A 26,064-nucleotide genomic window follows, 5' to 3' on the forward strand; every position below is an offset into this window, starting at 1 on the left:
CAGAAATACTCCAAGTTTTTCTGCTGATGACGGTCGCTGTACATGTAACCGAAATATCCAGTATTTTCTTGTGAATTTTCACTGTCTAATAAAGGAATTCATCCCTATTCAAATGTTTCTTTCAAAACTCAACGAATTCTTACATATTCTAGGAAGTGGTGGTAACTATGGGGATTTCGTGTTTAAGAACAGCTCATAGAAATTAGATTTGAAAAAGTGCTAACTAAAAGGGGGAGGGTCTCCACTGAAACAAAGAATTACTCTTTACACCCAAAAGTTTTGCTTGTTTGATGATAGTGGAAATAGTTAAATAAAATTCTAAGGAGTGTTCGGGAGAATTAAGTAATTTCTGGCAGAGTCGTATGGGATTACCTGTGGAGAAATAAAGCTCTATCTGAAAGGAGGTTAGTATTGCAGGGATCGAGTCATGAGATTCTCCTTTTATGGCTCAGTTTACTATAGGATGAATTTTATGGGAGTCGAATGTTTCAAGTTATGATTTAGTCTTATATATATGTTAATCTGCGTGGGTTAAATTTCATAGAAATCAAATATCAAATCTAGAGCCTGACATGACATGTGCTAGGCTGTATTTGTTAAAATTCTGGGTCAACCAAATTCATTGGTTTTATACTTATAGAATATGCTTTTGTTAATAAACTGTCACGAGAATTATCATCCAGTTCTGCTTTCGTCACTTTCAAATTAAGTTTTTTTACTCTATTTATTTCAAGGTTTTTTGCCCCCCGCCCTCACAAAAGTAACAATGACAAATGAACCTATCGTGCAAAAAAAAAAAACAAGACCATGATAAGAACGTTTTGTTTCTACCAGCTTTTGAAGAAAAGGGGTTTTATTAAAAGAAATACAAACATTAACATCAATTCCGAAACTTATAATTTTTATAGGAAGACATCACCCTTTGCAAAACCCTGCATACGCAATTACTACCAGACATCCTTACCCATCCTCCACCAAAAAAATAATTGAGTTTTCAATTTTAATGTACCTTCACGGCCTAACTGAATGTGAAAGACACAAATAAAATCATTCGTCTACTCTGTCTCCTCGCCCTTCCTAAAAAACAAAAATAAAAAGATGTCACAATCACTCGAGAGAAGGATTGACTGGCATTGTCAAGCTCAGAAACTCATTTGCAAAAAAAGAAAAAGAAAATTGACAGTTATTCAGAAAGGCAAAAGTTACGTCTTAGCTTCCAGGATTCACTATCCAAAATTACCCTGCGTTGTCTTTGATGAACACTACAGAGCAAACACGATTATTACGACACCTACAAACAGGAAAAACATGAAATCCCTCCGATGTTCGCTAAAATAATGTATCACATGGTATATTTAAAATTAAGAGAGAGAGAAACATTTTTTAGAGCTTTCAGACCTTCCTCTATGGAAGTCTGAAACTCCCCTTTCGTCAAAATTTTTTCATTGAGTAACGATGACAAATACGTTTGTCAATGCAAAAATTTATATATAAACACTTTTTATGTTCGTAATATCATTATTTATAGCCAAAGCGTGTATAAATCCCTTTTTAACACCTCAATAATGTTCCTGATAATATAAAATAAAGTGATAACAAAAAAGACTACAAGCATCTTCCTCTCTTTTATTTAACAAAGACTACAAGCATCTTCCTCTATTTTATTTAACTTTTTAAAGGCAATTAAATTTCTATTACTTTTTCATCCTTAGTACATAAAATGCAACCTTGGAAAGCTGTCTATCCGAAAAGAATTTAGGATTATTTAAGCAATGCTTGTAACTTTTTGCAATTAATTTTGGGGTACTTCAGGACGTTTTATTCAAATATTACAAAGTCTGGTATTCAAATTGCTGATTTCCAAACTGCTGTTGAATAATTTTTGGACTAACATAGTAAAGTAGAGATCATATTTTCCGTGTATGACGACTTTTAATTTTTGTCAACAATGTGTTTTTAGCATAAATTTTTACTGTGCTATTCTTATAACACACTTAAAAGGTTTGACATTAATGTAAAATTAATGTCAGTGTCAACCTGTTTTTGAATGGTAATGTTAGCTTACTTTAGTAATTTGCTTCTTTTCTTCCTTGTTTCTACCTTGTAAAACAAGGAGTGGTGAAAGAATATTTCATTTGTCAAAAAATAGGTGTTAAAGTGTTTTGCGAACGAGGACAACTAATATTTGTTTTTTAACAGAGATTTTCACGTTACTTCAACGTTTTCCTCAACGTTTCTACCTTGTAGAACAAGGACTGGTGAAAGAATATTTCATTTGTCAAAGATAGGTGTTGGAGTGTTTTGCGTGAACGAGGACAACTAATATATGTCTTTTTAACAGAGATTTTCACTTTACTTCAACGTTTTCTTCAACGTTTCTACTTTGTAGAACAAGGACTGGTGAAAGAATATTTCATTTGTCAAAAATAGGTGTTGATGTGTTTTGCATGAACGAGGACAAATAATTTTGTTTTTGAACAGAGATTTTCACGTTACTTCAACGTTTTCCTCAACGTTTCTACCTTGTAGAACAAGGACTGGTGAAAGAATATTTCATTTGTCGAAAATAGGTGTTGATGTGTTTTGCGTGAACGAGGACCACTAATATTTGTTATTGAACAGAGATTTTCACGTTACTTCAACGTTTTCCTCAACGTTTCTACCTTGTAGAACAAGGACTGGTGAAAGAATATTTCATTTGTCAAAAATAGGTATTGATGTGTTTTGCGTGAACGAGGACAACTAATATTTGTTTTTGAACAGAGATTTTCACGTTACTTCAACGTTTTCCTCAAGGGTTCTACTTTGTAGAACAAGGACTGGTGAAAGAATATTTCATTTGTCAAAAATAGGTGTTGAAGTGTTTTGCGTGAACGAGGACAACTAATATATGTTTTTTAACAGAGATTTTCACGTTACTTCAACGTTTTCCTCAACGTTTCAACCTTGTAGAACAAGGACTGGTGAAAGAATATTTCATTTGTCAAAAATAGGTGTTGAAGTGTTTTGCGTGAACGAGGACAACTAATATTTGTTTTTGAACAGAGATTTTCACGTTCCTTCAACATTTTCCTCAAAGTTTCAACCTTGTAGAACAAGGACTGGTGAAAGAATATTTCATTTGTCAAAAATAGGTGTTGATGTGTTTTGCGTGAACGAGGACAACTAATATTTGTTTTTGAACAAAGATTTTCACGTTACTTCAACGTTTTCCTCAACGTTTCAACCTTGTAGAATAAGGACGGGTGAAAGAATATTTCATTTGTCAAAGAATAGGTGTTGAAGCGTTTTGCGTGAACGAGGACAACTAATATTTGTTTTTTAACACAGATTTTCACGTTACTTCAACGTTTTCCTCAACGTTTCTACCTTGTAGAACAAGGACTGGTGAAAGAATATTTCATTTGTCAAAAATAGGTGTTGATGTGTTTTGCGTGAACGAGGACAACTAATATTTGTTTTTGAACAGAGATTTTCACATTACTTCAACGTTTTCCTCAACGTTTCTACTTTGTAGAACAAGGACTGGTGAAAGAATATTTCATTTGTCAAAAATAGGTGTTGATGTGTTTTGCGTGAACGAGGACAACTAATATTTGTTTTTGAACAGAGATTTTTACGTTACTTCAACGTTTTCCTCAACGTTTCTACCTTGTAGAACAAGGACTGGTGAAAGAATATTTCACTTGTCAAAGTGTTTTGCGTGAACGAGGACAACTAATATATGTCTTTTTAACAGAGATTTTCACTTTACTTCAACGTTTTCCTCAACGTTTCCACTTTGTAGAACAAGGACTGGTGAAAGAATATTTCATTTGTCAAAAATAGGTGTTGAAGTGTTTTGCGTGAACGAGGACAACTAATATTTGTTTTTGAACAGAGATTTTCACGTTACTTCAACGTTTTCCTCAACGTTTCAACCTTGTAGAACAAGGACTGGTGAAAGAATAGTTCATTTGTCAAAAATAGGTGTTGATGTGTTTTGCGTGAACGAGGACAACTAATATTTGTTTTTGAACAGAGATTTTCACGTTAAACGTTTCAACCTTGTAGAACAAGGACTGGTGAAAGAATATTTCATTTGTCAAAAATAGGTGTTGAAGTGTTTTGCGTGAACGAGGACAACTAATATTTGTTTTTTAAAAGAGATTTTTACGTTACTTCAACGTTTTCCTCAACGTTTCTACCTTGTAGAACAAGGACTGGTGAAAGAATATTTCATTTGTCAAAGATAGGTGTGAGAGTGTTTTGCGTGAACGAGGACAACTAATATATGTCTTTTTAACAGAGATTTTCACTTCACTTTAACGTTTTCCTCAACGTTTCTACTTTGTAGAACAGGGACTGGTGAAAAAATATTTCATTTGTCAAAGATAGGTGTTGGAGTGTTTTGCGTGAGCGAGGGCAACTAATATATATTTTTTAACAGAGATTTTCACGTTACTTCAACGTTTTCCTCAACGTTTCAACCTTGTATAACAAGGACTGGTGAAAGAAAATTTCATTTGTCAAAGATAGGTGTTGGAGTGTTTTGCGTTAACGAGGGCAACTAATATATGTTTTTTAACAGAAGTTTTCACGTTAATTCAACGTTTTCCTCAACTTTTCTACTTTGTAGAACAAGGACTGGTGAAAGAATATTTCATTTGCCAAAGATAGGTGTTAGAGTGTTTTGCGTGAACGAGGGCAACTAATATTTGTTTTTGAACAGAGATTTTCACGTTACTTCAACGTTTTCCTCAACGTTTCTACCTTGTAGAACAAGGACTGGTGAAAGAATATTTCATTTGTCAAAGATAGGTGTTGGAGTGTTTTGCGTGAACGAGGGCACCTAATATATGTTTTTTAACAGAGATTTTCACGTTACTTCAACGTTTTCCTCAACGTTTCAACCTTGTAGAACAAGGACTGGTGAAAGAATATTTCATTTGTCAAAAATAGGTGTTGAAGTGTTTTGCGTGAATGAGGACGACAAATATTTGTTTTTGAACAGAGATTTTCACGTTACTTCAACGTTTTCCTCAACGTTTCAACCTTGTAGAACAAGGACTGGTGAAAGAATATTTCATTTGTCAAAAATAGGTGTTGATGTGTTCTGCGTGAACGAGGACAACTAATATTTGCTTTTGAACAGAGATTTTCACGTTACTTCAATGTTTTCCTCAACGTTTCTACCTTGTAGGACAAGGACTGGTGAAAGAATATTTCATTTATCAAAGATAGGTGTTGGGGTGTTTTGCGTGAACGAGGGCAACTAATATATGTTTTTTAACAGAGATTTTCACGTAACGTTTTCCTCAACGTTTCAACCTTGTAGAACAAGGACTGGTGAAAGAATATTTCATTTGTCAAAGATAGGTGTTGGAGTGTTTTGCGTGAACGAGGGCACCTAATATATGTTTTTTAACAGAGATTTTCACGTTACCTCAACCTAAAATATTATATATTTTTTGACTTTTGACTTTTGAGTTTGACTTTTTCTCTTAACTCTACATTTTAAAACAGTAAAAAACTTTAGCGTAGAGAGCGGAGCGTTGAGGAGGAAAAGCCCCTTTCTTATACGGAGTAATTTCTGTTCGTTTTAAGTTTTAATGTTGCTCCTTACTTTCATTTAAAAAAACTTGCTTTTTTTGTTTAATTTCTGGACGTTTTTGAATTAATGCATGTTGTGATGTTGGCTCTCCGCACATAAATAATTAACGGAATTTGCATATAAATTTTTTTTGGCTAAATGGCTTTTTCATAGTTTTAATCGGAAGATTTTGAGAAAAAAGGAGCGAGGGAGGAGGCCTAATTACCCTCCAATTTTTTGATTACTTAAAAAGGCAACTATGACTTTTAATTTCTTACGAACGTTTTCATAAGTAAAAAATATACGTAACTTACGAATTAACTTACGTAGCGAACTTCTATATTCGTATGTTTTTATTGCGTATATGAGGGGCTCACCCTTCTTCGATACCTCGCTCTTTACACTAAAGTTTAAATTTTGTCCCAATTCCTTCAGAATGACCCCTGAATCACAAAGGCCATAGAATTAATAGCTGAAATTACTAAAAATACTTTAGCGTAAAGAGCAAGGTATTACGAGGAGGTAAATCCCTCATATGCGTAATAATTTCTGTTCGTTTTCAGTTTTAATGCTGCTCCTCACTTTCAGTAGAAACAACTTTTCATATTTATTTTTTCATTGTTTTCTTAAATAATGCTAGAAGATCCTGCGCACCCTCCATTCAAAGTCTCTTCCCCCATGAGAAGTTCCTCCATGGAAAGATCTTGCCACGTAACCCCCCCCCCCCTCAACTCTCCCCCAACCGAAAAATCCCCTGAAAACGTCTGTACACTTCCCAGTAACCATTACTATATGTAAACACGGGTCAAAGTTTGTAACTTGCAGCCCCTCCCATGGAGACTGCAGGGGAGTAATTCATCCCCAAAGACATAGGTATTAGGTTTTCCTACTATGGTGAATAAAATAACTATGTCAGAATTTTGATCCGGTAACTTTGGGAGAAAATGAGCGTGGGAGGGGGCCTAGGTGCCCTCCAATTTTTTTGGTCACTTGAAAAGGGCACTAGAACTTTTAATTTTGGTTAGAATGAGCCATTCCGCGACATTCTAGGACCACTGAGTCGATACGATCACCCCTGGGGAAAAAAACAAATTAACACGCATCCGTGATGTCTTTTGGCAAAAAATGCGAAATTCCACATATTTGTAGATAGGGGCTTGAAACTTCTACAATAAGGCTCTCTGGTACACTGAATCTGATGGTGTGATTTTCGTTAAGATCATATGACTTTTAGGGGAGTTTCCCCCTATTTACAAAAATGAGGCAAATTTTCTCAGGCTCGTAACTTTTGATGGGTAAGACTAATCTTGATGAAACTTATATAGTTAAAATCAGCATTAAAATTCAGCTTTTGATGTAACTATTGGTATCAAAATTCCATTTTTTAGAGTTTTGGTTACTATTGAGCCGGGTCGCTCCTTACTACAGTTCGTTATGACGAACTGTTTGATATACATATATGTATATATATATATATATATATATATATATATATATATATATATATATATATATATATATATATACTTTTCTCCCCACAAAATTTTTCTCCCGGTAAAATCCCCTTCCTCGCAGAAAATTCACCCTTCATACCAACAAAATTCTATATATTTCCCAATAATTAATACTAAATGTGAACAGTAGGCAAATTGCATAACTTACAGACTATCTTCATAGATTCAGAGGAGTCAGATCATCCCCAGAAAAATGGTTATTGGGCCTTTCAACTATGCTCAATCAAATGGCTATTTCTAGAACTTGGTTAGATGTCTTTGGGGAAAAAAGCGTGAGAGGGGGGCTAGTTTATCTCTGATCATTTTGTTTACTTAAAAAGGGCATAGAACTTTTGATTTTAGGTTGAATGAGCCCTCTCCCGATCTTCTAGGACTATTGATTTTATACAATTACTCCTAGAACAAAATAAATTAAAAAAAAAGACGCATCCGTGATATTTTTTCAGGCGAAAAATACAAAATTCCACATTTTTGTTGATAGGAGCTTGATGCCTCTACAATAATGTCCTTTCTTACTCTGAATTCGATGGTTTAGTTTTATTAATATCACTTTAACTTTTGGGGTGCTTCTCCCCTTTTTCGAAAGTCAGGGAAATTTTATCAGGCTCGTGGTTTTTGACGGGCAACATTATATCATTTGTGTGGAGCCAGAAAATTCTTTTGAGTTTTCTTAATTTCATTCGAATTTGCTTAAAAAGTAAATTCTTTTGATGGATGTATTATTATAAAAATTGTGTTTTTCAAACTTTCGATTCTTTTTGGGCCGAGTCGCTCCTTCTTGTAGTTCATTATCACGAACTGTTTGGTGAAGTAGGTCTCCAAATACAAAATGAACGTTTTCAGATTTACAGAACAAATGCATACAGTAATAAAAAAAAGTTCATAAGGGCAAATCTGTATACTTTAAAAGCCAAGAGCACCAGCAAGGAGCCTTTCTAGAGGGGGGTGGGTACTAAAAGGAGTTGTTCCCACTGTAATTCATACGGGAGCATTTCTCATATCCTGTTTTGATACATTTTGAATTGTCTCTGGTTTCCAATGGAGGGCCATCAACACCCAATCCCCCTTCCCAGTGACATAAACATCAGTCCTCTTATTCACAATAAACATCCGGTTTAGAGATGAAGATACGTTTATCTGTGAATAAATATAATCAAGTGCGACATTTAATAGGGTTGCAGGGAGGCATTTTCTAGGAGCCATTTGTAGCCGTTAAATGAAGCAACTTACGGATTGTTTTCGTTCGATAAGATTAACCTAAATGTTCAAAAAGAAAATGAAATAACAATTCATGCACTGTGTGGCGGTAAAACTACAACTGAAAAATTTAAAATACTTCTTCTTTGAATTTCAACAGTGATCTTCACAATTTGTAATTTGACCCATTGTCAAGCTCAAGTAACGTAGATACTTGACTAGTCAGAATTTACTCGGTCAACGGAGAAAGTATTTTCTCAGCAATAATTGTTACATCTAAAACTGGCAAAATTCCTGAATTTTTGCCGTGTCAAATACATAGAAAACTATTATATTTTTTCTAGATCTGATGCCATTTGGCATTCCGTAATGAAGTTGTGAGTGGAGAAAATTGAACAGAAATACGAGCTTTTGCTTATGGTTTCAGAAGTCGGAAGTTCCCAGGAAAAGGCTTCATTCAAAATTCCAAAACATTTTTAGAATTATTAAGGCTAATATTTTTGATCTGACACCTTTTTTGTTGTAAATATCACAAGAACTTGATAGTAATTTAAAGCTCTTCAGTTAAAAATCACGACAAAAATTAACTTTATCTTGATACAGCAAAATATCTTAGCTTGCTGAGTACACGGGCGTAATTTGCTATGGGGCAGAGGGGGTTACTAACACTCCCGGATTTCAGTTGGATCTCCCCCAAAGATCTCATCTTGCTCTCCAGCTGAATTTTATTCGCTTCAACTAAAGCCTGGATAATTCGAGCATCCACAGAAACGGATCAATTTTCATAAGTAAATCTTTACCTTTTTGTTACTATATGGCTCATTCTTCAGTTTTTGCCGTCATTTTCACTTGATTTGGGAACATTGGCTCCAACTTACCCCCCCCCCCCCAGGACTTTGACAAATTATACCACTGGCTGAGTAGCCAATTTATCACACTTGGTAAATATAAGATAAAATATTAAAACACTTTACGAATAAAAGGTTCCAGCAACCTAACGGTAGTGAATTCCCAAGAGTTGAAGTTTACCAAGGAGTCCATAGCCCCTGGGCATGTGCAGAAGATTCAGCAGACGAAGCCTGGTTTAGTGGTTCTAATCAGAAAGGAATCTGCTGCTCAAGTCCTAAGTGATTCACTATCTAAGATAGCTGACATTAAAGTGAAATACCAGAAAGAGACGAGCAACATGACTGGAAACAACAGATAAAATTAAACCAAATGCTTACTATACAATGATATGAATTTCAGGAAATCTCAGCAATTGAAGACCCTAGATTTTATTTTAATAGTAGTTTCTACTATAACTCAAAAGTAAACCTCCAATTTCGCGGAATGACCGGTTTAATTACTCTCATTTTTAGAGTTGAAATTTACGAAAGAAAGTGAGAGAAAAAGTGATTCTTTTAAGTATCCGCATTTATGCGGATACCTACTATTTATGTCATCAGATGAGCGGGACATACCATTTAGTATGCATTCTTCTTTATTGTTTTCAGTTTTTTGTTAAAATTCAGGGGTGCTTTTTGAAAATGGAGCTTTGCTAAGCTGCTACTGCCTTAAATTCGTGAAATATCAGTTATGAAAGTTTGTTAAATAATGTAAAAATAACTCATTTCAGCAGTTTAACCTTCTTAGAAAAATTCTGGGGCCCGTGCTATATTTGGCACACATATTCCATTTTTATCCTTATTTATGCTTTTATTGAAAATGACAATGCATAAACTCTACAGAATTACAGTCGAAAATGAAAAAAATCTGCCTATTTTAGCTGTAAAAGCAGCAAATGTTTTGCAGCTACAGCGAATTCCTTTGTCGTGCTGCGGGAGTTACACCTCAGTTTTCTTGCGTTTTTTCTTTCTTTTTTCCTACCGAAAATGTTTGTTTATTATGAGAAAAATGGCAAGGATCTAACCTACGCTGCTCTTATGGACAGACTATGGACCTCTGGCCAGATTGAAAAATTTATTTACATTTTAATTTAATTTTTTTAAACCGACATATAATTCTTGCCTGGGGCCAAAAATGATGGTATTCGCTTGCCAGAGCCTAAACTGTGTGGGCAAAAAGGGAGTTCTATTGTCTTTGTCAGAGAGGAGTATCTGAAGCTGTTCTGCCAAACTTTTGTTTCTTCGAACGAGGTTTCTGCTTTCGAGTGGGAACCACCGTTCCAGTAAGCAAGCAAAAAGTTCTAAATTTAAGATTTTTTTAAAAATTAGAAATCCAGAAGTGCTTTTTAGAAAATAGCCATGGCTTTGCTCCAAGTGCTTAAATTCGTAAAATACTGTTTAAGAACTTCTGTAAAGTAGTGTAGTAATAACTTTCTTCAGCAGTCCAGCCATTCAAGCAAAAACCTGTCTATTATCCTCCCCCCCCCCAAAAAAAAAACTAAAATGGAGTCCTGTGGTATTTTGTCCAAATATTCCATTTTGTCATAGATAGATTGCTAAGGATTTCCGCAGATGAAAATGATAATAGATGAACATGGTCTAATTGGTCCTACCGATGGAATAAATCAGGCCATTATAGCTGTAGAATTAACGAAAATTTTGCAATTAAAATGAATTAATTTATTCTGATACAGGAGTAACATCTCGGTTTTGTCCTTTTTTTACTTTTGCTTCTAATTTCAGTTTATTATGGAAACAATGATAAGGGTATAACTTACGCCTGTTCTATGGAAAAAGTATGTAGCTCTGGTCAGATTGAAGAATATATCATATTTTGGAAACCAATGTTTTTGCTCGTCCTTGTGAAAGAGCTTATAGTGTGTGAGCTAAAAGGGATCTACAGTCTATGTCAGAAAGTGCGTCCAAAGTTCTACTGCCAAGCTTCCCTTTCTCCGACTTGTTTCTTCTTTCGAGCTAAAACTGCCGTTCGAGCCAGCAAGAAACTGGCAGAAATTTCAAAATCAAATTTAGATGCTAAAAGTGCTCATGATGATTTCATGGCCATCTGGACATATCCAGTGCCAAAATATATTTTAGATAGTAGCATAGGAAAATTTTGAGATAAAAAGGGGCAATTTCCCCCGTTTCCAGAAGTGCTGCCATCTGATCTTATAAGCCATTTATTTATTTGTTTAAGACCGTTGAGTCTACTATTTTATTTACTGTACTGGAGGCGGAGGCAGAGGAATGGCGTTATCTTCTAAACTTTAATACTTCTAAATTTTAAAAGCTTTTGCAACTGAATATAAAGAGTGACATTAAAACATAAAGTGAACGAGAATTGTTTTGTATACGAGGAGAGCCCTCCTAAACCCCCACTCTTTGCGCAGAAGTGTTATGTTGCTATGCAAAAAGCCTTATAAGTCTAAGGAATGGGCAACCAATCACTTTTTAAAACATTTGAACTGAAAATTGTCTTGTTTAAAATGAACACCAATGAGCTCTTTTATTCTTGGGATACTGTAAAAGACACTTTCTATTTACCACCAATCACCCTTATGCTAGAGCAGTAGATCTTCAGCATTTGGAATTAAAAGTTAAATTTTAGCATACACAGTAGAGGTTTAAGAGGGGACATTCCTCTTTATATACGAATTAATTTTCGTTTGTTTTAAATTTTAATATCGTTGTTCACCTTCTCAAAAAAAATTTAGTCTTTAATTGAATTTATGTTTATTTTTAATATCATATCCAGCGTTTTGCTAATATGAGGAGAACTACGATTCCTTGAAGCCTGACTCCTTTAATCAAAGCTTACTTTTTGCAGGATAACGCAGCCTGAGCTGCGCAAAGCTTCATAACAGGTTCACGACTTCCTGTCGTGATCTTCATAACAGGATCACGACTTCCAATCGCTGGTTCTTCAAAATACAGTGTCAGGGTGTATTTGTTTCAAGTATTATTATTAGAAAATGAACTTTCGTCTCTGCAATAAGAGGGGAGATTTTGCCCTTCAGAACTCAAACCCACTATTCATCCTTTATTCAATCTCATATACATACATATGGCACCGGGAGCCCGGGCGTCACCCGGACCCAGGCAATCAGCACGTGGCAGGCTTATATTTATTTGATTTTTGAATTGATTATGCATTCACATAATCATTGCCTTATTGTTCAATTTTAAGTCGCGAGGTGTCAAATCAACAATTTCAATTGATCTGAGGTCTGACGTGATCCTCACTGTTGCTTCTCTTCTAAGTACAGATTCGTTTACGATTTGATGTGATCATCCCCGTGGCTTTTATTCTATCGACAGATTTTGTCGTCCATTATTTTCATTTGGGATCCGTTGCGATGCTAGTTATTGCATGTCTTCTAGCTGCAGATCTTGTTTACGCTTCAATTTCGTGCCTCGTTGCCTCAGACATATTTTCATACCTTTTGCTTTAGCTGCTCAGATTCATTCAAAATCATATGTGATTTTGAATGAGGTCATAAATACCAAAAAATGTCTTTCCCGGCTTTTCCTCATTCGTTATGTTTATGCTCTAACGGCGTTGATATATAATTCAGTAACAAATGGTAATTTTTCAATGCCTATGCTCTCTAAAATATCTAAATTGCGCATAGACATAATCATCTTTTATTCTTTAGTTCCAAGTCACAGGGTGGTAAATCAGCCAACCGACACATTTTTTCATTCCATTGTAATTTCGGTTTTTTAGATTTCATTTATTTTGTTTTATTTGATTTCTCATCGTTTTCAAATCATGCCGATGTCTAACCAGAATATGATGGGGGGTACCAGCCCCATGAACGTCCGATTTCTTGCTGATAAATTTCATATATCTATAATTGTAAACTGATTAGTAGCAGTCTGCTTTTTTTCCGGTTTTCTGCTTAAGAATTAAAATGCTGGATTGTAATTAAAATTGTGGACATACTTGAATTTTTAGTCAACATCTTGAAAATTGTGAAGTTTAATTAAGTTTTTTTGAATAAGTCCTTAATAATGTTTTTGCTATAAAATTTTGGGTAAACGGTTAGGGGTATTATTGTTTTTTATGGATGGAAAGTCTGCGTGAATGTAGATAATCTACATGACTAAAGCTGTCGCGACATCTACAATAGGGTTTCCTGATGTTCAAAAATATTGTAAACATTTGTTTAAATACATTGAAACACTGTGTATAAATAGGAAAAGAGAAATATTACCACTTAAAATAACTGAAAACAAAACTTCTGGTAGCACTTACTACCCCCCAAGAAATTTTCCGGCGAGCTTCATGATGCCCCGTCTCGTCTTTTCCACATGTGTGCCGATAGGCATGTCAATGCAATATTTTATGCCACAAAATCGAAGGCTACCATAATGAAAGGGGCACTATTACCCCCCCCCCCCCACAGAACCTACCGTAAAGGTTAAAAACTTATGCCAAAAATAAACCAAGGAATCAAGAGAGATAAGATACCAATTTACAATATACCCCTTTCCCCAAAACTCGTGCTATACTTATCTGAAGGTTCAATTAGAATTCAGATATTAAAGCAATAAAATTTAGCCCTTGAGGCATCTCTCCCTCCCACTTAAAAAATGTCCCACTTCCCCTTCTTCACAATAGTTAGTATGCAGTTGCACACCGCTGTGTATAATTGTATCAATAATTTTCTGTCTTTATTTTGAATAATGTTTGTCCTTATTTAGTGTAGAAATAAAAAAAAAACTTCACAATTTCTTCCTTGAACGAAAAGCACTTATAACTTTAATTATAAGACTTGAATTTGGTTTAATAGATAAATAAAAAAGTAATGAACAATAAATATTTACCAATCATAGTTCCAACAATCAGCCCAATACCACTGATGAGACCCATACGCCTTTCAAGTTGGACTTTTCCATTACCAATACTTTCTTTTCGTTCGTCACCAGAAAATGTCTTTTTTATTTCATTCGGTACTGAAATAAAGATTTCTTTATTATACTTTGGCTGTAAAATAATGTAAATACTGAGGTTTTAATAGACATAACATGGGAAATAAAAAAAAAACCCTAATGGTTTAGTATTTCTATGTGCTATATCAAAACATTACTACAATATTAGAAAGAAACTAGCTAAAAAATCGTGAAAATTTGGAATCAAGAAACCAAATCAAACAGTCCCACCACCAATCAATTAGTGTCAGATACTTTTTAAATCCTGGAAAGGATAAAACCGACCCTGTGGTGTTTACGTGTTTATGTAGGAAGTTTTACATTGGGAGAACCCGTCAAAAGCTGGGGGAACAACTGCAAGAACAAAAGATTTCAACAGATAAATATCCGAGATATGAAAATTGAAATAAAACTGCCAATTTCAATTCTGCTTTGGTCCTCCACATCTTTACAGGTCATTTAGTTCTTTTTGATGGGGCAACTTTAATATCACCAGCAAATGGCTTGACACAATTTTTTAGGGAGGAAATTGAAATTAAAAAAAAAAAATACTTAAATAGAGACTTTGCTTTAAATAGAGATACTTAAGATATTCATATAAACTCAATTTTTAATAACTTAATATGAAAAGATTCAAATAAATTTTTCCTCAGTTTAATTTCAAAAAATCTGACTGCACTTTTAATAAACAAGAGCTCATATGGCACTTGTGACGAGGTCGGAAGAGCCAAGAGGCAAGAGCTCGTATGGCATGAGCTGTATAAAAATTCTAAGAATTAATAGATTAATTTAAAAGGAGAATCAGAGGCTTAATGCCAGTCAGGATTTAAAATAAGAGCTCTGAGACATGAGGTCCTTCTAAATATCAAAATTCAATAAGACCCGATCACCCATTCGTAAGTTAAAAATACCTCATTTCTTCTAATTTTTCCTCTCCCTTCAGCCTCCCAGATGGTCCAATCGGGGAAACGACTTTATCCACTCAATTTGTGCAGGTCTCTGACACGCCTACCAATTTCCATCGTCCTAGCACGTCCAGAAGCACCGAACTCGCCAAAGAAATGGACCCCCCAACTCCCCGGCAGAGAGCATATCCAGTCTGGTTACGTCAATCACGTATCTACGACATTTGCTTATTCTACCCACAAAGTTTCATCTCGATCTCTCCACTCTAAGCGTTTTCCAAGACTTCCGGTTTCACCACCCAACTCCCCCCAATGTCACCAGATCTGGTCTGGATTTAAAATAAGAGCTCTGAGACATGAGTTCCTTTTAAATGTCAAATTTCATTAAGATCCAGTCACCGTTCGTAAGTTAAAAATACCTCAATTTTTCTGATTTTTCCGAATTAACACCCCCGACAGACCGACAGAAATTGCGATCGCAATATGGTAAAAAAAAAGGTAAAGGATACGGCATTAGACTTTACAGTCCGTACCGGCGGTGCTGATCTCCGTTTCTTGGCCCTTCAGCCAGGAAGTGCAATGGGGGGTTGGGGGCCAGCCATCCTGTGCTTTTGCACACCCTTCCTGTTTACCTTCCCCAGATTTCTCCAGGTACCCATTTAGAGCTGGGTCGACTCTGGCTAAGCTTACAGAGTCACGCCACTGACCCCCGTCCCAAACTGAAGAATTGGGTACACTGGGATTCGAACCCGCGTCCTCTCAGACAAGGGATCCCGAATCCAGCGCACCAACCCACTCGGCCAGGGATCGCAATATGTCACTTGGTAAATACCAAGTGCCATAAAAACGGTCCACTTGGCAAGCTAAGTCAATTGCTAAGTACAGTATTCTTGCGCAATATCATTGGTGAACGGTCTTTCATTTATTCCGGCTTGGTTTTTCGGTTTGTTTGAGTCGATGTTTCTTCTGCTTTGTCCAAGTGTACTTCAAAAGGCCAGTTTTCTTCTTTTTTTAGAGCACTGAAGACAGCTTGGTGGAGGTCCTTACAAAATATCTGATTTTGCCATTTTCGCTTCTTTTTTGTTCACTGGTTGACATTATTTTTGTTTTTCTCGGCTATTGAATGATCTAAGAATCTATTCCAGTATGATCTCAATATGATCTCAGAATCTATTCACTATTACGTCGAACATGTGCTACTTGATCTTTTAGGGCAATTTGATGTTTGTGCCACATATGTGTCCTAGGACAAAGGAAAACAAAAAGGATTAATATAGCCTTTTAATAGCCTGAATTTCTTGTGTAGCCATGTTGGAAGTGTCAATGATGCAACAAAACTGCTTGGAGCAAGGAGGACGGGCTTGTCACCAATGCCATTAGTCGTCACAGAAATGGATTTTTATACAGATATACCCCCCCCCCTTAATAAGCCGTAGAGTATGGATTGGGCTCCTTGGGCAGACTTGGTAAAGAAATAAACACTGCCAGCGTATTGTAAATATGCTTCTTACAGGGGAGGGGCAAATATCACTCCTTGGTAGCATTCAACTGCTTTGAGGATCTAGTTAGTTGGTCGATCCTTGTTAGAAAAAAAAAAAAAAAACAACGAGTTTTTTAACTGCAAGTAAGGAGCGACATTAAAACTTAAAACGAACAGAAATTACTCCGTATATCAAAGGGGTTGTCCCCTCCTCAACACCCCGCTCTTTACGCTAAAGTTTGACTCTTTCTCTCAACTCTACTTTTTAAAACAGTAAGAAACTTTAGCGTAAAGAGCGGGGCATTGAGGAGGAAAAGCCCCTTTCATATACGGAGTAATTTCTGTTCTATTTAAGATTTAATGTTGCTCCTTACTTTCATCTAAAAAAATTATTTAATTTCTGGACGTTTTTGAATTAATGCATTTTTTGATCTAATTTCTTGCTTTTCTTGCTTGCTTGTTCTGATCTGATTTGAATACTTTTCGATGCCTTAAACAGAACAGATTAAAAAAATTTTTAGGACTTAAAAAATTTTTAGCCCACATTGAACCAAATTTGTCCCTTCACAAAAAAAAGAAAAGTGTAGAAAACGGAGTTTATTCAAGCATTTTTGTCAGCAGAGTTTATGTATCCATTACAGTCATTTTACTACGATATGGCAGTAGCAGTAACAAGGGGCCCCTGAGGCCACCTAAAAAAATGACGGAAGCAGAGGGTCTAAAATATAAAAATAGGAATTTTCACATAAAAATTTCAAACTTTTCAACTGTTTGGAAGTTCTTCTGATGATTTTGATCTTTGTTGATGCCCCATACGGTCCTGGAATGACATCCAGCATACGGCCCTGGACTAGGATATTCGTTCATACTTGGGTTGTACTGCAACCAGTATTATTAGAAACTCCGTTGGATGGTTAGTTCAGTTTATTTGAATCCCAGCCTCCCCCTCATCGAAATGCTCGGATAAAGCCTCAAGCTAAGATTAGAGCTAATTGATTTTATTGGTATATTTTTGAGTAGGCGTAATAGCGCATTATTGGCACTGTTGATTAGTTTGAGTTTATTGTGTTTGTGTTTAGCCTAAGGCTACACCCTTTACTCTTATTTTTTTCCTTTGTCTGCTAATGCATATGAATTTTGGCTCCTATTTTGCGCTTGCACTCTATGCACTACCAGAAGAGAGCTACCCCCTCTCATTATTAACATTTAGTCCAAGTACATTCCTTTTACTGAACGAGCTTTCAGGGCAAAATGACCTACCCGAATCCTCCAAATTGATAAGAAAATCTTCCCTCAAAAAGATGAAACACTTCACGCTTTACATTGTTGGGAAGAGGGGGTTACGCAGGACAATCGTTCTATGGAATCATTCCAGTAAAACATTTTCAGTACTTTCAAAAGAGCTCTTTGTCCTAATTAAACGGCCCTTGTGATTCAGGGGTCATTCTCAACGAATACGAACAAATTTTGAACTTTAGCGCAAAGAACGGGTTATTGACGAGGGGGCGAACCTCCTCACATACGGAATAATTTCTATTCGTTTTAAGTTTTAATCCTTACTTTCAGTTGAAAAAAAACTTGCTTTTTTAAATTTTATTTCTGGTCATTTTTTAAATAATGCTGGGATATCCGGCGTCCCTTCATGGAAAATTCTCTTCACCCATGAAAACTTCCTCCATGAAAGGACCCTTCCACATAACCCGCTCTCCCTGACCCCCCCCCCAACAGAAAAAATCCCCTGAAAACGTTTATGTACTTTCTAATAAACATTACCATATATAAACAATGTGCAAAGTTCATAACTTGCAGCCTTTCTCCCGGGGACTGTGGGGGATTAAGTCATCCTCAAGGGTATAGTTCTTAGATTTTTCGACTATGCTGAATCAAATGGCTATCTCCAAATTTTGATCGGGTCACTTTGGGAAAAATGAGTGTGGGATGGGGCCTAGTTGCCCTCCATTTTTTGGTCACTTAAAAAGGGCAATACAACTTTTAATTTCCATTCGAATGAGCCCTCCCACGATATTCTAGGACCACTGGGTCGATACGATAGAAAATTTCTGAAGTGAATTCTCTATTATGATTCCAATTCATATTGTACTCTTTTAGCGAGGCTTCCCCTCTTTTTTAAGGTTGTGTAGATTTTCTTATGCCAATAAATTCTCATAGGTTTAAAAATTTAAATTTTTTAAAAATAAATAATTTTCTATTTTTTGGAATCAACATAAAGAGTTAGAATCATCTGACACAAATACTGACTTAAAAATGCCACTTTCCAGACTTCCAGCTGTATTGACAAGCGTCGCTCTTTACTTACAGCTCATTACCATGAACAGTTTCGTCAACAAAACGAACTGCTCTGTTAAAAGATGCATGTTTTGGCAAACGATCTTATATTTGTACATTTATAAACCCAATTGTTATTCTTTGCACCTGCCAAAGTGAAAACATTCCTCTTTGCAGAATTTTATCATTTCTATAGAAGTCAAGGTTACTAATAAGGTTAATTGCAGAAAGAAAAATTTGTATAATTTATTGTTATAGCTTTTCTCTTAGAAAAGTAGTAGTACAGGAACTGGGTGTTATTGCATAGTAAAAAAAAAAAAAAAATAAAATAAAATAAAAATTGCAGCAGTTTATGACTTTACATTCTGGCCCTAAAATCATAACGGAACATAAAAAGTCTTCTTCTTTTTTTCATAAAAATAGCAATTGTCATTAAGTTAGACTTGCTCAATGGAAATGTGTTTAAAAAAAAAAAAAAAGTTTATCCTTCCGTTTTAATCACTTTTGGTTTTGGATGGGTTGAAGATCTTGGGTGTCTCAACTATCAATGGATGTAGACTTAATACATTGTAAAAATGATTAATAGCAATTCCTAATTTCATGAATACTATAAAGATTGGTTTTATATATTATGGATCTGGTTCTGTAGGTATTGAAATTCTGGTCAAAATTCAATCTCGCTTTATGCTTTTATTTATATATATTGTCCCTTTCTGATTTGGGTTTAGCTATATTATTAAGAAAATATCTAATCATCAAAAATTACCAGACTTAAGTTATTCTAAATACCTGCGCAATAGTTCTCTCTTTTGCTACGCACTACTATATTTCAGTTTTTTGTTATCCTATCCTCTGCTCTTCTGTCCTGTTATTTAGTTTATTATCTTTTTATTTTTTCAGAATTGGATCGCTTTTTTGATAGTCTTTTGAAAGGTTTCTCATTTTGTTGGATTTTCTATTTACAGCAATAATCTTGTTTTTAAAAAAATTTAAAATTTCATAGTTGGATTAAATTTTTTATCGGAATCTTAAAATCTGCTTCACAGCACCGCAAAACTTAAATTTTACCACTTATTCGAGTATTCATTACAAAAGAGTTTCTAAGACCTTTAAACAATCATCTTTGACACTGAGCAGCAGTATTAATACAATGTTGTACACATCACAGTTTTAAATGCTTACTTAACAACCTAAAGAGGGAACACAAAGTTTATGAAATAGAACTATTCTCAGACATTCTGCAGATTTCTTTTCATTCAAATGCACTTTAATGAATTTGATGTTATTTGCAAGACTTGGAATTAAACTGTCAACAGGTAGCGAGTTGATAATCAATCTTCCAGTGTAAAGGGAATTCAACTTCAATAGTTAAGTTTCATTTTCTTAATAATATTTATTTATTGCTCTACCTGACTATTTTTTTTATTCGGATAAAATTTATTCATTGTTTCCCTTCACGATGTTGTAAAAGTTTACGCTAAGGTCAAACTTTTATTAACACCTGTAAAATTATAGTCTGTTCCAGTAGCGCCAAGCTACTGGAGTATTTAGGGAAGGGGGCAAAATACATTCTCCAATTTCCAATGAGTGCAAATTAGTTGTTTCCTATTTTTGCAATGAAAATAACAATAAAGGGCAATTGTCAATGGAAATACCCCCAAAAAGTTATTTTTTCAAAATCTAAGGAGGGGGGTATATAGGGATCAAAACCCACTCTACCACCGCAGTTGACCCCGCTAATCGGTTTTAGTAATAAAAAAAGGAACAAGTGATATGTTTGAAAAACATTGTCAAGTAATGCAAGTTCCATTAACTCGTAAATTTTTTTTATATCTCCCTTGGTTCCTAACGTTTCTAAACTTTTTTTTACCAATTAAATTCGAAATATCCTCTTTTACCGCTTAAATTTAATGATTAAAAATTAACGCTGTTGATATCAAGTGTATTTTTGTATCTTCAATGCCTTCATAAATACCATATTTTCCAATGTCCGCTTCTTATTAACAGCCTAAAGATCCAAAAATATTTTTCAGTTTTTCTGCTCTCCTGTTAAATGTATGTTGTGGAACATAGCCATTCGAATTGCTGTTACCATAGCCTATTAATTCTCAAGATGAGGTAATGAACAAGCGAAATATATATATATATATATATATATATATATATATATATATATATATATATATATATATATATATATATATATATTTATATATATACCGTGTCAGTAAAAAAAAATCGTTCCTTCAAATATGAAGTAGAGGAGTAGAGGAGTTCGAGTCCTGGTGTTGCTGGTTATTTGGCTCGGAACAGGGATGAATGATATAACGCCAAGGTAAGCTCAGCCAGAGTCCACCCAACTCTAAACGGGTACCTGGAGAAATATGGTGGAAAACACAGGAAGCGTCAGATGATTTGCCCCCAACCCCGCATTGCCCCCCTGGCGGAGGGCAGCAAGTCAAAAGACAGTTATACTACGCAGACCATTTGTCAGCAGGCAATTTTTTTTAAGTTTATTCATTTTGCTGTGTAATAGTGCACTATAAGTAGATGATTTAGTTTTATTTATTTTTTATTCGACTGTTTTTAGCTCTGGATTCTATCAGTAAGTTTAATTTTAGTATTTGGACTCAGCTTTTCAATATTGTTTGACTCAGATAGTTGTCGCATAGATAAATCCTGATAATTGCCTTGCCTCATTTTTTGACTATTCATAACACCAAAACTACTGTACTATAGCCGCCTTTTTTTATAACTATTTAGAATTACAAAAACCATAATTGATAGTTTTTTCTTTCGAAATTCTTTAAACATTCCTTTCTGGTATAAGTGCTTAGAATATATGCGAAATTGTGCTTTATGCGGAGAATTTGTATTACAAATTATATTAATAATAATAGAATCATCAAAAGTAATAATCTGCAGTGAATTTATTTTTGAAAGATACATGCAGAAAAAATATAGATACTAGGGCAATATCCAGGATTCTTGTTTGAGGAGGGGGGAGGGTTTAAATTTTTTATTGGGGGACACAAAGAACTTAAAAAACACATCAAAATTTATTAATATGCATTTTGTTACATTTTTACAAGTCAGGAAAATATTTCGGGGAAGGGGGTCGAACCCCCTAGCCTACACTGGATACGGACTTGATAAATACACTAGTACTAAGTAAATTACATTCTATTTGATCCATTACCTTTAATACTAGTTTTCTACATCTACTATACAGTGTGCAAGATGAGAACATCTGGTCACCTCTCCTCCCCAACAAAAGAAATTGAGCCTCATAAATGAGAAAGCTGTCAAAACCGAAAGAATAAATTACCCAAACATCCAATATTATTTAATAAAATTACCAATAAATTACCAAGAATAATTAACCAAATCCACATTCTCCTTATCTCAGTCAGGAAACCTTAGCTTTCAGACAAGGCTTGTTATTTGGAGAAATTAGGGAAAATTACCCCAAGATATTTTTGGACCCCCCCCCCAAAATTTTGAAAATTATCCTATTTCGGAATTTTCATTGAAACAAATAAAAAAAACGACAAAATTGCCAAAACAATTAAAGGCAAAAACACAAAATGTCAATGAAAGGTGAATTCAAAATTATATTACTGTTATCTTTGATTTTTGATGTCTCGTCATCAATATATGCTAAATTATCCAAACCATTAGTTTTTCTATCACCCATGATTTTAAACAAGGAACATACTGTAGAAAATAACTAAATTAGTGTACTAATTTGACTATAAATTGAGATAAAAAACCGGGCTAAAGGCTCCTCCCAAAAATTGCGATTGTGCCAACAAAATTCTTCCTCTTTTATATTTTTAGTTTGGAATTTAAAGTAATTAACTGCTAAGCTTTGAGAAAACAATGCGATAAAGCTTGGATTTCACCAGAACTACTTCAGTAACTCCCAATACTTGCATGGAATACCTAAATATACCACAAGCATGACTACTAGAACGATAAGCATGCAAATTAGATCCAAAGATCATTCAATACTCCTTGTCCTAAGAAACAATCGTAGTGTTCAGGAGGAATATAAATCGAAAGTTACTAACAGATTACTGATAGTACCATATCAAAATTTAAGGTCAATTAATCCTGATGGTTTTTTTCGGTTTGTCAGGGACCATTTAAAAGCTCCACGATAAGATCTTCTCACATTTTATTAGTAAAATCTCATTTTATTTTGGCAACACACATTTTAATCAAGGATATTGACAAATTTTGGCGACTGAATGTTTGTAAAATTAAAATGCTCTACGTCAGGGTTGCTGCAGCTGCATGCTATGTGGGGCGTTCTCTCCTTTCATGATAAGTTCAGCCCCCTCATAATAACATATATATTACAAAATGACCAGTAGGAGAGATTTAAACGGTGAAACTAGTCACAGAGCTGGGGGGTGGCGGTAAAGAGCCTTGCCTTAAAGGGTACATTGCACATAGCAGGACGATACTGCAGTTTTCTAGCTCATACAATAGCAATGGCATGGCTAGTTGTGAGATAAAGTGGGTAGACCACTACCACATGCCCTTATGCAATGGCATGGAGTGGAAGACAATTTCAGGATCAGACCAGCCCCTTCATATGAAAATCACTTTAAAGTTAGAAAAGTAGGTTAGAAAGTTAGAAAAGAGGGGTGCAACAGCAACACTTCCTTCAGGTTCACGTTTCATGAACTACGCTAATACTGGAAATTTTAGGATTTTAATGGAGTTTTGCACCTCTAAAAATTTCTTGGATTTTACGGCAAAATCGTAAAAACCACAAAATTTCAGGAGGAGAGAAACTGGCCCGAAGACCCCCTCTGCTGACATGTCTGTTTCTAGACTTTTTGATGGCAAAACCACTGGGTAAGATGTTTCAAAATTTAGCTCGACTATATTCCATGATATTATGTTCCTATAACTGCTATTTTCCATAACTGCTCATTATGACAAAAATAACTGAACGCCGAACCCTGTCAATATCATTATCAATATCAATATCAATCCCTTTCATTTACGAAGTAGAAAATTGCATGTCGTTTTATTTCGGAGCACTTTGGGATGCGTTTATGCTAAAATCAACACTAAAGGGCCCAAACAGAGCCTCCCTCCAATCTCACTAGATTCAAATAATTAAAGGGTGATATTTCTAGCTTAGGGTTCGGTTGAGCCTTTGTTTGGCTTTATAACACTGTCTGTTTGGTAGGTAAGTCGTTGAAAAGTGAGTGTGTGAATAAGCGACTGAATTAGCCTAAAGAATGGTACCATACAAACAAATTACTAAATCAAGTATCATTGTTGCAGCAGTAATTGCACCCCAGTAAAGAGCAAACAACAGCCCATAGTAACCAAAAGTTAAAAAACACGTTTTGAAAAAACTGCATGGTGAAAAAAATTGCCATCTGACAGTGATTGAGGAATGGTAACGATCATTTCAGTTCGTCTTAAAAGCAAAAGTTTATTGCGAAAAGGAATTTGTGGTGATTTCGAAAAAAGCCTGAGACCCCTTGAAAATGGCGTTAGATCGAAATAAAAAGTGCACCATTGGAATCAGCATGGTCAAAAACCTTGTTTAGGATAATTAGGGTCTTACACCTTCAACAACAAGGAACACCACTTTTTTGCATGGGTAGCACTTCTTTGTCTCCTTTGTCCTTTTTTTTCTACCAGGGCTAGCGGGTGACGAGAACATTATAGAGTGATATTTAATAGTTCATTCGAACAGAAATTATATTTACTAGTGCCTTTTTTAAGTGACCAAAAAGATCATCTGATCTTTTGAAGAAAGATCCAAAAAGAAGTCGTCTGATCAAACTTTTGGGACCATTTTTTTCAGCATAGCTTAAAAGTCTAATAATTATCATTTTGGTGATAATATGACCCTCCACACTCCCTGAGGAAAGGGCTGTACGTGGTATCGGGCCTATCCGTATCGGGTATATCGATGTAAGTGTCTTTTTCAATCATAGTTTTTGCTTCTATCATGGTTGCACCAGTAGCTACAATCATGGCTGCAGCAGTAGCTGCAACCTAGTAAAGAGCAAACCAAAGCCCATGGTAATTGAAACTAGAAAAACAAATTTTGAAAAAAACTGTCATCTGACACTGATTCAGGAATGGTAACTATTATTTCGGTTAATGTTAAAAGTAAAAGTTTATTACGAAAGCAAATTTACGTTGATTTTGAAAGAGAGCCGGAAAATCCTCGAAAATGATGTCAGATCAAAATAAAAATTGCACCGTTGAAATCAGTATGGTCAAAAACCCTATTAGAGAGTAACTAGAGTCCCCCACCTTGAACAAAAAGGAAAATCACTTTTTTGCATGGGTAGCACTGATGTGTCTTTTTTTCTTCTTTTTTTTTGCCGGGTAACGGGTTACCAGAGCATCATAAAGAGATAATTAATGGCTCATTCGAACGGAAATTAAAATTGCTACTACCCTTTTTAAGTGAACAAAGATATTGGAGGGCAGCAAGCACCCTCCCGAAAAGGCCCCCTTCCCCTAAAGTCGTCCCATCCAAATTTGGAGGTAGACATTTTTTCAGCATTATTGAAAAGTCCAATAACAATACTTTTAGAGACGACACGACCCTCCATAGTCACTGGGAAAACGTTTCCCATGGGAGGGAAAGTTTCTGGGGGAACTTTCCAGGAGAAATTTTAAAAGGGGAAGGGGGATTTCCTCGCATTATTTGAAACCCATCAAAAAGTAACTAAAAAAAACTCAACTGGAAGTAAAGAGTAACATTAAAAACTTAAAACAAACAGAAATTATTCTTTACAAGAGGGGGGCTACCCCCTCCATCATAGAAACAAAATATTTCAAGGCAGAGTTGTTTCTATTTTAAATTTAGATTAAAAACGGGCAAAAATTAAACTAAAAACAAAACAATTTTTTGGGAGGATAAAATGCATAAGAAACAAACCAATTGGTAGCACCGTTTTCCTCTGATGAGCTGAAAAAAAACAGTCTTCTGGTAATTTCGTTGGTTGGTAGGCTTATCGGTTTGTCTGTACACTGCTAAGGAAAAACACAGCTTAACACCCTTAACCAGGACGATCCTAAAATAAACATTTTTTCCAATTAATTGGTTTTGAAAAGTTTTTGAGAAAAATCAGCGAAAAGAGGAGAAGAAAAAAAAAAAACAATCAACAGTATTGGCTGTCATGTGACTAATTACAACTATGAGGTTAAGAATTAAAGAATCCCCAACAACGTTAAACGCCTCACTCCAAGGGGTTCGAATCCAATTGCCCAAAAGGAACAAAAAGGTTTTTTCTAT

General features: G+C 35.1%; 1 protein-coding gene across 1 annotated transcript in view; it reads right to left on the reverse strand.

The window, feature by feature from the left end:
- LOC136033139 (b(0,+)-type amino acid transporter 1-like) overlaps window positions 1-22,537 on the reverse strand; it is a 97,038-nt gene extending 74,501 nt beyond the window's left edge. The window contains exons 1-2 of the mRNA XM_065713779.1: window positions 22,398-22,537; window positions 14,001-14,129 (exon numbers count right to left, since the gene is read on the reverse strand). Coding sequence (XP_065569851.1) covers window positions 14,001-14,129; window positions 22,398-22,473 — 205 coding nt within the window. The 5' untranslated portion in view covers window positions 22,474-22,537. The remainder of the gene's footprint in view (window positions 1-14,000; window positions 14,130-22,397) is intronic.
- Between the last annotated feature and the right edge of the window lie 3,527 nt (window positions 22,538-26,064).

The sequence above is a fragment of the Artemia franciscana genome, chromosome 11 (assembly GCF_032884065.1).
Source record: "Artemia franciscana chromosome 11, ASM3288406v1, whole genome shotgun sequence".
Classification (NCBI taxonomy): domain Eukaryota; kingdom Metazoa; phylum Arthropoda; class Branchiopoda; order Anostraca; family Artemiidae; genus Artemia; species Artemia franciscana.